Consider the following 16,800-nt stretch of genomic DNA (forward strand, 5'->3'; position numbering starts at 1 on the left):
GTAATCTGTTTCAGTGTTTGATTACTCTCACAGTGCAAGTCTTTCTTATGTTTAGACAGAACTTCTTATATTTCAGTTTGTGTTCACTGTCTTTTGTCCTGTCACTGCACACCACTGAGAAGAGTCTAGTGCCATTTTCTTTACACCATCCCATCAGATATTGGTACATATCCACAAGAGTCCTGAGCCTTTTCTTCTCCAGTTGAGACAAGCCCAGTTCTCTCAACCTCTTCTGGTATGACAGATGCTCCAAGTCTTTAATCATCTTCATGACTCTTCACTGGACTCACTGCAGCATGTCCATGTTTTTTTGTGTACTGTGGACCCCAGGACTTCACACAGCACTCCTGACATAGCCTTACCAGTGCTGAACAGGTGGTAAGGACCTGTCATTTCTTCTCAGTCCAGGTCTCCTGCCTCTCTGTCAAGGTTCCTCTGAACAGCAGAACAAACATATCGTGTACCAACCACTCCCCTCAGCTTTACATCATCTGCAGACTTGCTCAGAAGTATACTCTGCCTCAGCATTCAGTTCATTATTGAAGATTTTAAACAGTATTGGGCATGGGATTAATCCCTGGGCTACACCATTATAAATTAGTCACTAGTTAGACTTCGTGCCACTGACCGCAATCCTATGAGGCCAACAGTTCAGTCAGTGTTTGGTCCACTTCCCTGCTCACTTCTTGAGTCCACACTCCGTTAGTTTGTCATCGAGAGTCTTGCAGGACACAGTGTCAAACACCTTACTAAAACTGAGATAAAAAATATCCATTACTCTCCCCTCTTCCATTAGGCCGGTCATCTTAACGCAGAAGGCTATCAGGTTGGTCAGGCATGATTTCCCCTTCTTAAATCCATGTTGACTGCTCCCAGTCACCATCTTTTTCTTCACTGTTTGGAAGTGGTTTCAAGGAACATTGCTGCATCACCTTTCCCAGTGATATGGATGAGATCTGTAGTTCTTCAGATACTCCTTTCATTTCTTGAAGATTGGAATTTGCTTTCTCCCAGTCTTCAGGAATCTCCCGAAGTCAGCTTCCCAAGATATTGAGTGACCTTGTAATTTCATTCGATGTCTTCAGAATTCTTGGGTGGATGCCATCAAGCCCATTCCTGTATGTCAAATTTGTTTAAATGTTCTCTAACTTGCTTCTCCACCATAAAAAACTTTAAAAAAAATATATTGCAAGAGGGCTATGAAGATAACAGGGCTAGACAGGGAGCATTTTTCAGAGCAGAATCAAAAGACTCTGGAGTAGGATTAAACAACAGCAGAAGTAACAGAACAAATTTTGGAAAACATGAGTCCCTTAAAAAATTAAGCTGTCATAGCACAGGGCTTTGGGATGTTATATTTTACCAAAGACTGTGGAGCAGTCTAACACAGGAACACTTGCAAGGTCAGTTAAATTTATCTTAGTATCTTTTGTATTGTCCTCAAGTAATCTGTGGTATCATTACAGGAATTTCCATATTTCAGTGCAGGAAATCTTGCCACTTTTCTTCTGTTTCTCTAAGTAGTGACAAACAAATCTTTTATGCCATATATAAATGGATAATAACATGAATTTGTGAGTAGTAGATTAATATGCCTGCTTTTGATTCAATGTTTTTAACAAAAAAAACCCAAAACCAAACTACTCAGAGAGGTTATTTGATTTCACTGAAGACTTGGAATGGTCTATAGGAAGTTTTTCCAGTGGGCAATAAAAAAAACCCACTACTTGGAAGGTTTGGATTATTTTTTCCAAAAAATCTTTTAATTTGGTCCCTGTCTAAGTATCTGTTGTTTAATAAAAGGTATACACTTTTGAACATTACTTTTAGAAAACATATTCTGGTCATTTATTAAATGCACTCATCTACTTTGCCCGCTAAGCATCAAGGAATCGGCCTACTTTTTTTTTAAAATTTATTTCATTCTAAAGAGAGATTTGAACATAAGTAGAGACCATATTTGCCTGTTTATTCACCTAGGAAAGAAGTAAATAAATTTGGAAATTTTGGATAATATAATGAATATTAAACATAGCTCTGGTTTTCACTATATTTCACAGGAATAGATGTACTGCAGGTTATAATGTTACAGAGAGAAATTCAAGTATACTTTCATTTTGAGAAAATTAAAGGGGTAAACCTTCAAAAAGGACTTTTAAATGGAAGCTTTACTTCACTTTCTATGTGGTAGATAATAATAATATGTTCTTCAGTATGCTGCAGCCAAAACTGTTATAGCAGTTATAACTCATAACTGAGTAATGATGGTGACAATCAGAACTTGAAAACAATAGCAACCAGATTTTTAGAATGCTAATTTATTCCAAGAATTTAGAAGCAAGTTATCTTGTTTCTATTAAGCAGCAGTCACAAGTACTGAGGTCACATTGCTGAGAACACAGCTGAGCTGGGCAGGGCACGTCTCAAGGATGAAGGACCACCGCCTCCCTAAGATCTTGGTCTATGGTGAACTTGCCACAAGAGAGGAGCCCTGAAGAAAAGATACAAGGACTCCCTGAAAAAACATCTCATCCTTGGCCGTACTGATCATCATAACTGGTCTACTCTGGCCTCAGATCAGGAGGCCTGGAGACACACCATCTATAACGCTGCTGTCTCCTTTGAGAACGCACACAGGATCACTCTCGAGGAGAAAAGACAACACAGAAAGATTCGTGTCTTGCTGAATATACCACCTAAGGAGTCTTTCTGCTGTGCCTTTTGCAATCGGACATGTCTATCTCTATTGGCCTCATTAGCCACCAGCGTACCTGTAATAAATGTGGATAGAGCCTTCCTTAATCTTCGTTCGCGAAGCCTAGCCATGAATTATTGCACTCTCGTTTGACTGGGAAAGTGTTGAAATAAGATGAGCAAATAACTTCAGCTAAAGCAGTCTTATGTACAAAATGTAAAAAGTAAGGTAAATTTAAATAGTGTCATTATTCAAACTATAGGTGCAAAATAAAGATTGTGGCCTTACCTTCACAACGTGGGACAGTAGAGCTCCATACTACATTTCCATCTTGCATAATACAGGTTATGGATTCAGAACCTTGAGTCTTCACAAAGCCATCATCACAGTGAAAAGAAACAGAACTTCCCAGAAGGAATCTGTCTCCAAAGCGCCTCCCATTTATGGGAATGCCTGGATCATGGCACTCATTCTGACCAAAGGCTGATAAAAACATAGTAATAATACTAGTAATAATAACAATAATAGTAATAATAATAATAACAGCCTCCCCTTTAAATTGTCTTTTTTTTTTCTTTTGAGGAGGAGATTAATATTTCAATCGTAATACAGTAATACATAACACATATTAGATGGTAGTATATAATTCAAAGCATAGAAAAATTCTCCATAAAGATTCAGCTTTAAATCCAAGGACATTCACACAGATGACACAGACTGAATTTGAAAGCTTTTTAAATGTGTGTGGCTTAGATACACAAGAACAAATTGCCTAAATTTTCCTCTGGAAAAAATCCAGATGGTTTTCCTCCACTATAAGGGAATTGGGATTGTTTCACCTGGAGAAAGGGAGGCTGAGGAGAGCCCTTGTTACTCCCTATGACTACATGAAAGGGGGTTGTAGCAAGATGAATATTGGTGTCTTCTCACAAGTAACAAGAGATAGAGCAAGAGGAGATGGCCTCCTCTTTTCTCTTCCTGCTATTTTTCAAAGGACAAAAAATACAAAATTTTCCCATAAAAATCAAAAGAACCAATTTAGGTATCTAAGACTTAAAAAGGACTGAAACAAATGAATTCCAGCATTATGTGAGGTACCTTTCTAAATAATTTAACCTTGGCCACAGACACTATGGTTTGATTATCTTAATTGACACAACATAGGAACAGTGCAAGAGTCTCAAAGACAACTTTATTGTCAATTAACTTCTATAACCTTAGAAACTAATTTATTGAACTAAAAAGATAATCTCCATATAAGTAATGTCTTTGAATGAATCATAAAACTTTTAGGAGAGTTAGCGGTCTATGACAAATGTAATAATGTTTTCTACATGATGATGCTGTTACTGGAGTTTTCAGCTGAGAGTACTGTTTAGTGAAATATTTTCATATAAACAAAACACAAGGTTATCTGGATTTTTAGCCTGGTTTCCCAAATGGGAAAGACTTATGCTTTCAGTAGCTCTCTGTATGTATGTGACCAGTAGGTCCACATTTAACAACTTTTGAACTGGTTGGCCAGTTGCAACTAAGCTTTAGTTGCAACTTTAGAAATTGCATTCTCAGAGACAGTATTTTTTTAAATTTTTTAAAATTCTTAAACGAACTGTAGCCTGAGAGAAAAATTATTCTAAATTAGTGCACTCTTATAGGAAAGAGTTCTGCATCAGATCAGTCATGTTCTAGACACTAGAAAAACCACAGAAGGTAACTATTATGTGTAACCCAAAAAAGAGATCTCTAATCTCAGGAGTCTGTATTCTTAGATACCACATCATCAAACTGGAAGAAAAAGCGTAAAAGCAAATCAGGTTCCCAGAATTATTCATCTGCATTAAAATTCTAGTTGCTTTTTTATACTTCTGTGTTTTTCAAATAACATCTCAGTATTCAGTATTTACACCTTTGTGAACTTATTCCTAATGGTTCCATTGAGAAGTATATTAAATCACTTGCATTGGATGCTTAGATATGAATGATCTGGGCTTTGGTTATTTGTTCTGCCTTTATGTAGCGGCAACCAAAAGAGCCCTTAAATAACAAAGGGAATTCTTCTAAAATAAATAAATTATAAGGATTCAGATAAGCTAATGAATACCGTGAAGACAGCTGAAAAGAGTGCAATTATACAAACATTACAATTTACTTCCATGTTATAAATCACAATTTACTTCCATGTTCTTTTTTCATTATTATGAAGAAAGATGACATAAGAAATAGCATAAAAGAAAAGCAGAAATTCTTACTTGTATAAGTGATATTAAATCCTCTTCCAGTGGTAGAGTGATCTGACTGAAATTCAAGTCTTACTACATGCCCGCTACTAGCCAATTGAGAAGGGACCTCATTGCCAGAAAATGTGCCAAGAGGTGGTAAATCTGAAATCCCATCATCTTTGACTGTAAGGTAGTCAAACTGAGGTTCTACATCAAAGTCATTGAAAATCAGATGGATTCTGCTTCCTGGCTCTGAGATAATTAACCAAACACAGTTCATATTATTCCCATATTCCTCAGGATAATTTGGAGAAAGAATAATTCCAGATGGTGTGGTGAAGTTGAAGAAACATGAGACTAAAGGAAAGAACAATAATATTCTCAAAATACTATCCACAAACATTATAAATACTTCTCTTTATATTATTTTTATTCTTGTGAAAAAAGATGCTTTTGCAGCCTGGATGTCAAAACTACTACACATGCAAGCTGGAAATGTTTAACACTGTAAGAACATTGCTCCAATATAACGGTGTTATTTCCCCAAATGAGTCTAAGTGACTGCAGCAGGGCCTGCAAGAAATTCACATACAGCAAATGACGAAGAAAGCAAAAGTAATGCCTGATGTATTAGAATCTGGAAAAATTGGCAGGTTTGTTCCAAAAAGAAAATGTGACCTCCAAATTAAAATACTTATTTTTCCAAAAGGAATATGCATGAAAGTGTATTTAACAATTGAAAAAATCAAGGCCAAGGGCCAATTTTGTCTGTAGTATACAAAGTTCATGCTGATGCAAAAAATAGTAGAAATTTAGAAGTGATTCAATCAAGAACTTTTAAGAGTGTATAGTATGAACTTGTTTTACCTTATTTTTTTTTCAATAGCACAGAGCAAACCCAGAAATTATTCACTCTTTTGGGCCTGTGTTCATCAAGACATTTCCTAACTGATTTCAGAGTCATAAGCTTGTGACTGGTACTTTAGTCAGAAGTACAGTATATCTAGAAAGAGGAACTCACTGCATATTAATAAACACAAAGGATAACCATTACTCAGCTCTTCAAATGTGCCAAATTGAACTCAGTTTATATAAATAGATGTTATAGATTCTATGTTCTTTCATAGGGCATGTGCGCATCTAACACAGTAAAATGTTCCACACCATTGTCAACAGAAACTAATATATCAATCCAATGCAATACAGCACCATAAAGAAAAACAACTTCTCTCTTAAAAGGGAATTGCGACTGCACCGTCTCTGTGCCCAAGCTTTACACACCTAGATACGTTTCAGCATTTCAAGGCATACAGAGAACTATTCCAGTCCAGAGCAAGTTCGTTCGGCATAAGTCCAGTACCAACATGGCTTCAAAATACATACATGTCCAAATAGAATTGTACACTGTACTAAGGTTTTTATGGTTTTTAAATCCAGTACTGAATTGTAAGACTCTTTATAAGAAAAATTAAGTGGAGAACTGAAGAGCCTGATATACGTGTGTACTAGAAAAATTTTCTCTATTTTACCATAGAATAACAAAGAAAAGTAAAAAAACCAAACCAAACCAAACCAAAAGAACCTAATCCCCCACCCCCAAAACCCAACCAATAACCCTCTCTATTTGAATCCATCTACAAGCTTAATGACAAATATATTTTATGTTTTAAAACAAAATTCACAAACTTACCTAACCTTTTTTCTATGTCGAATAGTCCTAAATTCCTTATATTAATTTTCATGCTTTCTTAGTATATCACCAAAAAAACCCCAATCTTTTCTTAGGTGGATCTGCAGGCTACTTTGCACTGACAGAATGAAATGTGTTTGTGCCACAGTCCTTTTGGACACTTATATGCTATTAGCAATTGCTCATTTAGAGTCTAATTCAACACACATTTACATTAAGAGTGTTAAGTGGTTCAATTAAATATAAAATGAGGGGAAAGAACATTCTAAAAACAGTCCTACATGATGTTCCCCATAAATGAGCTACTGAGTCAACTGAAAAAAAGTGTGAATGAAAAAGTCTCCAAGGTATTTTGAAATGTCTTCCTGTTGTTTAGTCACAAATGCTAAGAAAAGCAAGACGCTAAGGTCAGGAAAATAACACAGAAAAAAGTATAATAATTCTTACAAACACAGCTGGGTTTGTTGCCAGACCACTGGTTATTTTGTTGACATGTAATTGTTCTCTCTCCCACCAGTTCAAAAGCTGCTTGACATTCAAAGGTAAGTGTGTCTCCATGCAGAAAACTGCTGCCAGTCCTCTTTCCATATGATGGAATTCCAGGGTCTCCACAACCTCCTTTCTCAATTTCTGAATATCAAGAAATTCAAATGCAATAATAAGGTAAATATATTTGCAAGCAATTTATATATAAGTATCAGAAGTGCTTTCAAAATATTTGGCATTATGCCTTAAACCTGTATTTACAGTTGAAAGTGAATTAAAGGTAAATGCTACTTCTAAGAAGCATCTGCCTCAAAGATGACCTGGGATCTAAAGTCTTTTCACAAACTAATAGCTTTCATACCTCAATTGCTGCATTGCTGAAGGTAACAAAATACTCATATTTAACTGCATGATTGCACCAAATTACAGTATATTTGAAGTTAAAATTATAAAGTCATAGTCTCCATTCTAACCATGGAGACATGCTGTATGTAGATAATTTTTCTGACAATGAAGTTCCAGTGCTAAAAAAAAATGTCTTAAGTCTCACATCTGCAGTTCCACTTATAAGGTGATTAACAATATGATTAAAAGTATATAATTTACTGATAGAGTCAATGAATTTCAGTTGAAACATATTTTAAAATATATTTTAAAAATAAAAATATTTTAAAATATATTTTAAAATATAATAAAAAGAAAACTGAGGAATTATTTCTTAATCTTATACTTCAAATTAGAGTCACATTTTTCCCGGCTGCATTCAACTTTGCTGAAAATAAATTAACATTTTGGATGATACTTCATAAATATTCTCAAGTAGATCTGCTACTTAAATTATTTAATTTGTAGATCTTGAATCTACATAAACAAGATAAAACTATAAAAACTCAACTCTTATGAAATTTTTGAATAACATGAATATTAGGAAAGGAAATGTAAATATCAATTGCCCGTGATAGCATCGTCTTACAAAATACTATACACATGGTTGCCCATGAGAAAATGAAAGCTCCATTTCTTCATCATTAAATTTAAAGCAATTTTTTTTCTAATTAATTTGCCTTTGAGCAGAAAAAGGAACAACAAAACACTCCTGGTACTATAAACTGTGTTGTTAAATATGTAATGAAATGATGTAAATCTGATTCAAATGAAAATAAGGTTCTTGTTATTTAAATATTTCAAGTGAATTCCAAGGTACGAAATCTGAACAATTCAAGATAACAAGAAAATTCAACTCACAGAATAGTATTAACTATTAATATAATTTAACATCATTCAAAATGTCCACTGTCAAATACTGTTTAATCTACTAGTCTTAAATCCTGGCAGAAGTGTACATCTTGACAGACCAACTCAAACAAAATTTTAAGATATAGGATGACAGCATTATGATATGTGAAGTCAATCCACTATGTTTATACCTTTAAAGCAGTCATGAACAGACTGTTGACAAGCATGTTTAGAAAGGTATGTCACATATTTCACAACATAACAGGTTACTCATCAGGATAAAAAGAAGTCTAAATTGTTTTCTTGGTAATCTTAAAATCAAACTTCGAAGAGAAAATTAGAAATAACTATTCAATCTATGAATTCAAAGTAGTTGCTGAATCAGTTTTTTTTAGAATCATGAAATCAGAGAATATCCTGAGTTGAAAAGAATCAACAAGGAGCATCAAGTCCATCTCCTGGCCCTGCACACGACAGCCCCAAGGCTCACAATCACACCATGTGCCTGAGAGTATTATCCAAACACTCCTTGAACTTTGTCAGGTTTGGTGCTGTGACCATCTCCCTGGGAAGCCCGTTCCAGTGCCCACACACCTGGTTGATGAATGTCCAACCTTATCCTCCCCTGACTCAGCTTTAGGTCATTGCCTCAGGTTCTGTCACCAGTCACCACAGAGAAGAGACCAGTGCCTTCCCCTCCTCTTCCCCTCACAAAGAAGTTGTCACTGCAATGAGGTCTCCCCTCCATCTCCTCTTCTCCACATTGAAAAAATCTCATCCGGTTTCTCATCTAGATCCTTTACCATCCTTGTGGCCCTTCTTTGGACAGTCTCCAATAGCATTTATATCCTTTTTATATTAATTGCAAAGCTGCATACAGGAGTCAAGGTGATGCTGCACCAGTGCAGCGCAGAGTGGGACAATCATCTCCCTCCACTGCATGGTGATACTGTGCTTGATGCGCCCATTATTATTTTATTTAAATATTTTGTCTTACCGGAAAGTTGAATTTTTGAATCAAAGTATTTTCCATTGAAAAGTCAAATAACTCATAAAAATGTCAAAATAAAATATATTAACTTTATTTCTATTTAAACCTTCAGAGTTTGTGATCATTTGTTCAACATAAAAACAATTCAGAAAACATCATAGATTTATAACACTTTTGAGGATGTCTTATTTGCATTTTGACAATAAAAAGCTTGAAAAATTCTGTCCGGGTCTAGAAATCTACATTATCACAAACCTTAAACTGAAGACTATATATCCCTAACAGAAATGTACTCTAGTCAAAAATTATTTAGGTTGACAAAAATCACTCATTTAAATTCATAGAATAGTCATAGAATCATAGAATGATTTGAGTTTGAAGGGACCTTAAAGATCATCTACTTCTAACCCCTTTGTCATGGACAGCAGCACTTTCCATAGGCCTGGTTCCTCAGAGCTCCATCCTACCTGGTCTTGAACACTCCCAGGGATGGGGTATCAGCTTCTTTGGACAACCTGTTCCAGTGCCTCACCATCTTCACAGTAAAGAATTTCTTCCTAATATCTAATCTAAATCTACTCTCTTTTAGTTTAAAGCCATTCTCTTTTGTCCTATCACGAAATGTTGTTGTGAGAAGTCCTTCTGTAACTCTCTTGTAGGCTCCCTTCAGTAGCTCTTTGTAGGCTTCCTTCAGTTTGTACTGCTTGTATTTGATCTTAAATGATTCTATGACTCTCTTTAGTCAAAAGCTACATTTCCATTACACACATTAACATCCCAAAACTTAGCGAAGACAAAGAGGGGTTTGTATTTGTACGTGAAGAGTACTCTTTGTTTAGAAGTAGATATAGAGTAGGAGGCATGTAATGATTCCCAAAAATTTTCTGTCCTCTGGGATTTAGCTTGGCTTTTCTGGTACCTGTTCAAATTGCACTGATTTGGTCAGTGAAAAAATTTTTTAAATTTCTAAATGTAGATGAGATCCACTGTGCATATTGCTTAAAGACATGCACCAATTATTCTGTTTCATAAATAACAAAGAGAACATCTTCAGACCAATTCAGTTGAAGTTATGTTGAGCTTGCTTTTAGGAAACTCCTATGGGATAGAAAATGTTCTTAAAATGACAAACATGAAAATAAAATCTACGCTAACCTATTTTAGTATGGCAATTAAAGCACTGTTTTTTCAGGATTATTTTGTGTACTCATTCAATGTTGAACTTCTTTTGATCTGAGTTTTTAGAGCTGTGTGAACGTCATGATGTTGACACATAAACTCTCAAGCTTAAATTTAAACATCGGTGTCCTCTGGTTACCCAAATATTAACATTGATCTTGTGCAATTATTTTTGGCTTTCATGTACTCTGTTTCAGTAGCCTGGGGAAACAGAATCTTCATCTTGTTTGTAAACTAGAAATATTTACTCAGTTTTAGGGAATATTCTTCCTTTAATGTTAGAAGAATAACAAGATTAGATTTCTGACTATAAGATCATATCTCTGAATTTAATCGAAGGCATTTCTGTTGCTGTGTTCTCTTTTAAATGAAGAAATATGGCAATTCTAAAGTGATATTAAGTATCTAAATATGTATTATAATTGTAACAAACGTGGCTAGAGCCTTCCTAAATCTTTGTTCGTGAAGCCTAGCCATGAATGTATTATAACCACTATTCAAAAGGTACCATTTTGCAATTCAAGTATTTTTTGATGAAAAGGATTTACATTACTTTGACTCAGGCATCTAAAGTGTATAATAAAATAATTCATAGATTATAAGATTTTGCACTCTTGAATATATTACTAATGGTGGTAATTTACCTTTTCCCCCCTTGTTACTAGATTGTAAATACACAGTTAAAATTAAATCTTATTGTTACAGTTAAAATTAAATCCTTATTAAATCCAATTTTCTAGCTTAGATCATTAGTGAATCATCTAATCACTAAATCTGAATCTGGATATAACTTTTACCAGAAGAATATAAATAATAATCTCACATTAGTAATTCAGATGTATAAATACAATTTAAATTAAATTAGTGTTTAAAACACATGTGGGTTATGCAAAAATCCATTATTTTAAATAAGAGATACATAAACTTCAGTACTTCAAGGTCTACCAGAAAGTTGAAGTCAATACCTCTAAAAACTAAACACATTAATTTGACAACATTTCATAATGATTTCATAATGACTATATTTCATATAGTCAAGATAGGTTAAGGGAAGCTGTGAACTGGCACAGGTATACATTTACCCAGAAAAAAACCAAACAAAATATGTAAACTCTTAAATGAGAGGACGAAGAAATTCACGTTTCAAATACAAGAAAACTGATAATCTATTTTATTTCCTCTCATTCCTCATATCTCCCTGCATTAACAGTCATAATACCTGATGCAGTGGAATCTGATTTAAAAACACAAAAAAACCCTTCTACAAAGAAAACCTTTAATACAAAGAGAAGGGATAGAGAGATGCTCAGGACTGCAGAAAAGAACATAAGTAAAAGAGTGATATTATATGCATAATTCCCGCAAAGGAACATAGGAACAACTACTGAAAGAGAAAATGATAAATCAAAACTAATAAAAAAAATATTTCAGAGAGTACATAATTGGACTGTAAAAGTGGCTATTAAAGCTAAAATGAGGTTGATCTAAAGCTAAAAAGAGGGTGGCCTTACAAGATAATTTTATAGATGATCAAAATTTTATCATTATTCCAGTAAATTTCTTCAAAGAAATTTTACAATGCAATTTATTATCAGTCTCCAACTATAAAAAGAGAAGGCCTCCTTCACAGATCATATAGTTCCCAGCAGCATTCTAAGAGATTCTCACATTTTTTCTGAAATGTTTTGTCCTTGCTGTTATCAAAAAGACTACAGATCATATCCAGTAGATTAATTTTTGCTGCTTCTACCTTATTGCATTTTGTATCGATATTATAAACAAACATGACCTTAGAATCAGATAGATGGGAAAAACAACATGAAAAACTTTAATAGGAGATCCATTTAAGCTAACACTTTACTGTCATAGCATAGGGGTGGCTTGCTGGTAATAACATCACATTTTATCATATCTTATAATATAAAAATCCCTGAAAGCAGTAAAATAAAGCAGAAAACAAATCAGACCTTTACAACAGGTATATTCTTTAAGTATAATATTTACTGCATACTTAAATATGTTATTACATAATGCAGAAAAATAAAATATTGGCTGTTTAAAATCAATTTTACATGTCCTGGGTAAACGCATGTCAAATCTGAACAGGGATGAGGAAGAAGGTTTTTGTTATTTGTTGAAGAAAAAATGTATGATACCTACTGACCAATAATGATACAGCAGATGAAATTCATTGTCAATAACTGTAGAAAAATAAATCTGGAAAAAAAAAATATGAGTTTGCAGGCACAATTATAGGTTCTGACTTGACAGCTAGGACTTGGGAACAGGAATTCTGGCATACTAAAGGTAATTCTATGAAACTGTAAGCTACTGAAAATAAGAATTGCTGGCAAAGGAACAGTGAACGAAACAGATAATAATACTCTGACATCACACAAAAACCTATTTCACTTGAATGTTAAAATTTCTATGTAGTTCTGCTCCTCCATTTAAAAAAAGGAAATATTAGAACTAGGGGAGGAAAACAAAAGATCAAAGTTACTGAGGAACTGAAGATTAATTGAATAGACTCCAAATGTCTTTTTTTGGGAGGTGAAATATATGTGTTCAAAAAGTGATTGGACATGGAAGCAAATCTTATTGAGAGGCAAAGACGTACTTGAGGCATGTATCACTGGAAACAGAGAAAGTACTAAGATTATCCTGTCTTCTGATTTATCACTGTGTAATTCACCATTTCCTCCTTAAAAATCTATTTTGTAAGGTATCAACATGCTATTGGCTTTTCGTCTCACTGTAGATTTTTATCCTATTGTTTTGTGATAAGGAACAGGAAACTGTTCAAATTGCAGTGTTCATCTTGCTTTACTAGAGTAGAACCCGCCGTACAAAAGGCTGAGCAGTGCCTTGAATAAAAGTTAGCACAAAGTTATCCTGTGGAAAGTAAGTTAGCACGTTGTCATGGAAAATAGGAAGTACAGGAAAAATTAAGTGCAGATGCCTCAGAAATTATCAGAATAACATAAGGATGAATATTGGGAAAAGGTGAATCATGGAATGAGGCAAAAGGCAATAACAGAACTTGTAGAATTAAATTGTTGCAATTAGAATGAAGAGGAAGAAAAATAGCTAGCAGAAAAGGAGAATGAAGAACACTTTCACTTTTCTAGAAAAAAAATCCTATCTAGATAACATAAGTTTAAATAAAATTAAGTGAAGGGCAGAATAGGAAGAGAACTGTTTAAGGACCATTTAGAAAATGTAGACACATTTAAAGGAACAGGGCCTAATTAAGTTCACATTAAAGTCCTTAAACTGAAGCAGTCGATGAACTATTAGCAATTATCTACAAGAAATTCTGGAGAATAAGGGAGGTCTCAGATGACTGGGCAAGGTCACATGTAATAACTGTCTCAAAAACTGGAGAAAAGAGGACCCAAGGAATTACACAAATACCTATGTATGTAATTTGTCCCCTCAGACTAGGAACATTATATGCTTTATCTTCCTTTACAATGGAATATCCTTGAACATCTTTACCTAAAAGTATCCTAAGTCCTGACAAGAAAAGCACGATAGTTGTCCAGAAAAGAAAATCAATGAGCTATCAACATTTTTAAAGCACAAGCAAATCCTGTGTAATAGGATTGTAAAACCAACACTGATCCTAAGCAAAGTAATGGAACAGCCAACACAAGAGTCTATTTCAAAAGGGTTAAAAGACAAAAATATAATTACCACCAGCTAACATTGTTTTATGGAAAATTGGCCATGTCATACAAACAATATGATTTTCAGTTTACAAACTCGGTTGACACAATATATTTGGACTTCTTTCAACCATTTAAATTAGTAACACATGGTATGCTAATTAAGAATTGGCATGATAGAAAATTAATTTACCACACATTAAATGGATTGAAATTATATAATTATAGTATTTAAAAGCATAAATGCAAATAAAGAACTGTTAGACAATAGAACAGATTCAATTAGCTTAATATATATTATTTGAGCCCAATCCTAACAATTTGTTACACAAATATTACAGCAAACTAGGTAAAAGATATTGCCACAGCATTTTTAATATGCTGTAGCCCTGTGACATATAGGTGTGCATGTCTTCTTGTGCATAAGTTTCCACGTAAGTACTGTTTTTTCTCATACTCTTATAGAAAACAAAACAATACTATAAAAGAAATGCCTTTCAAGCCTATGGCAGCTGAGAATTTTGTAAAATAAAATCGCAGGAGCTTCAAGATCGGTATGCTTCTAATCCAGGTTATAGAAGCAGTAAGCACTCAGATAAAAAATGTTAGCTTTGGAAGCTATCCATGGATAAGGCTAAAGAGGGAGAAAGATACCTTGGTAGTAGTATTTGGAATGGGAAAGGTGATTACACTGCAATCAAATGTACTGTGTGTGCAGTGTGGACATCTAAATAACTTAATTTTACTTTATTATATTTCAATAAAGGAACAAGAAGGAGGAAGTATTGTTCCAAAAATATTCTTCTGAAGGGAAAAAAAAAAAAAAGGAAAAAAAAAAGAGAAAACATCTTTAGGTTCTATGCTCCTATACTCTGTTCTTGCAGGACAAATTCTGCACTCCAGTGTTGGTATCAGTCCAGCAACTTTTAGTGGTTTTTGGGGATGCACAATTTCCCCAAGATCTCAGAGTTTCTCACTTTGATCACCTTTAAGACTTTATTGTATGTGCACCTGTCTCAGTTTGACGAGAGTGGAACATTTGCTAAAGAGGATGAGTTATGAGGTAGACCAAACTCTTCTCTCTCAGCAATTGTAAATCCAAAGTTAAGGGGCTCTAATCGAGGAAGTATGGAAAAAAGAAGAAATAACAACCCTTTAATAAAAGATATATGGTATGTTGGCAAGGACAGTAACAGAACACAAAAAAACCCAACTAGACAATAGTCCTGTACCCAAAAAGTCCCCTTCAAACAAAAGAAACAGCCTGAGTACTTCTCTGTCCTTCAGCGCGGTTCTAATCACGGTTGGCAGGGGTGCTGTTGGATCACTGGAGGTGCAGAGCCTGCAGTTCTCTGTGGTGGCCTACAGGGGCGCTGCTGGGTTCTGGCGGTCATCACACGGGGGGTCTTGGGGGGGCCTCAGGGAGGGGGGTCTCGGATCATGGGAGAAGCTGAAAAAATGGGGACTCTTCCCCCAATGGAAGAAGAGGAAAAGAAAAACAGTCCACCCCCACGGAACTCACTGTTGTTCTTGGATGACGGTGTTTCAAGTCTCCTCCCTTTCTCCCAATGAGCACAAAACTCTCCGATGAAAACACAGCAGGTTCGGGCTGGAGGTAAGGGCAGCTTGCAAGCCAGCCGAGGCCAGTGGTCAGGGCTGACCAGGTCGGGAAACAGAAAAACCGGCCTCAAGGCTTTTTCTCCAAAATGCCTGCACACAGACCGCATCTCCCTTCCAGAGAGAGACCCAAAAACTGTCTTCTCCTTTGTGAGGAGGGCCAGCTACCAAATCCAAAGGCACCCCCCTCACTCCAGTCTTTGATGGGCCATGAGTTAGGAATGCGGCTCTGCTGGCTAGATCTTTTGTAAAGCTAATCGTCCTCCTTTCCCCCTTCCCATTCGAACTCCACCTTTCTTACAGTGGAGCGGGGGAAGAAAAAATTCCCCCCTTGGATTTATAACCTATAACAGCACCCTTTCCAGCTACAGAGAAGTTCCTGCTATTCTTATCTATATCTTGTAGGATCACAATTTTTTTGCCGTGCCTCTTTCCTTATTGACTCAGTCCCCTTGGCCACCTGAGAGTTCTAGTATGTGATTAAGGAAGATACACTTTCTTTCTCTTTCCAAAATTGCTGACATGACTAAGGCTTTAACAACAAGACTTTTTCCTCCCTAATTTAATACACTTTCTGAGGAACATAAGCTAACACAAAAGTACTCTGCAGACAAATACAGGAAGTCTCACATCTTAGAATTGAGTCTGGAAGCTATTTCATATAAACATACCAAAACAGTGCATACCTACCTGTACATGTAAATATTTGGTAGGGATATTATACATATAAGAAAGAAAAAAACATGCAAATAAAATTCATGTGGTCTTTTCAGTGAGAGCAATCAAACTCCTGAAATTTCACAGAAGCATGTTAGAGAGTTTTCACAAGCATTAACTGTCTATTTGACTTTGAATACATAGACTGGACTTCTCAGTATTAAAATGCCATTCATCATCTTGGTTTTCCACCTACACATCCAGAAGAAAAAGAAAGGACAGGTTGAGTTATGATGGGGATTCAACAGTGCTGGGGTTTTTTTGATGAAAACAAGCCTCCCTCTGAGTATTGCTAGTCT

The 16,800-nt window shown here is 35.2% G+C and overlaps 1 protein-coding gene across 5 annotated transcripts in view; it reads right to left on the reverse strand.

Annotated features, from left to right (window-relative positions):
• Nucleotides 1-16,800, reverse strand: part of CSMD1 (CUB and Sushi multiple domains 1) — a 1,077,494-nt gene that overhangs the window by 265,411 nt on the left and 795,283 nt on the right. For all 5 annotated transcript variants that reach the window (XM_051778075.1, XM_051778073.1, XM_051778072.1 and 2 more), the window contains 3 exons: nt 7,052-7,234; nt 4,945-5,271; nt 2,984-3,178 (listed from right to left, as the gene is read on the reverse strand). In XM_051778075.1, the coding sequence (XP_051634035.1) occupies nt 2,984-3,178; nt 4,945-5,271; nt 7,052-7,234 (705 nt within the window). The remainder of the gene's footprint in view (nt 1-2,983; nt 3,179-4,944; nt 5,272-7,051; nt 7,235-16,800) is intronic.

This window comes from Manacus candei, unplaced genomic scaffold (assembly GCF_025592945.1).
Source record: "Manacus candei isolate 608988 ecotype Guabito, Panama unplaced genomic scaffold, ASM2559294v1 h1tg000011l, whole genome shotgun sequence".
In the NCBI taxonomy this organism is placed as follows: Eukaryota; Metazoa; Chordata; class Aves; order Passeriformes; family Pipridae; genus Manacus; species Manacus candei.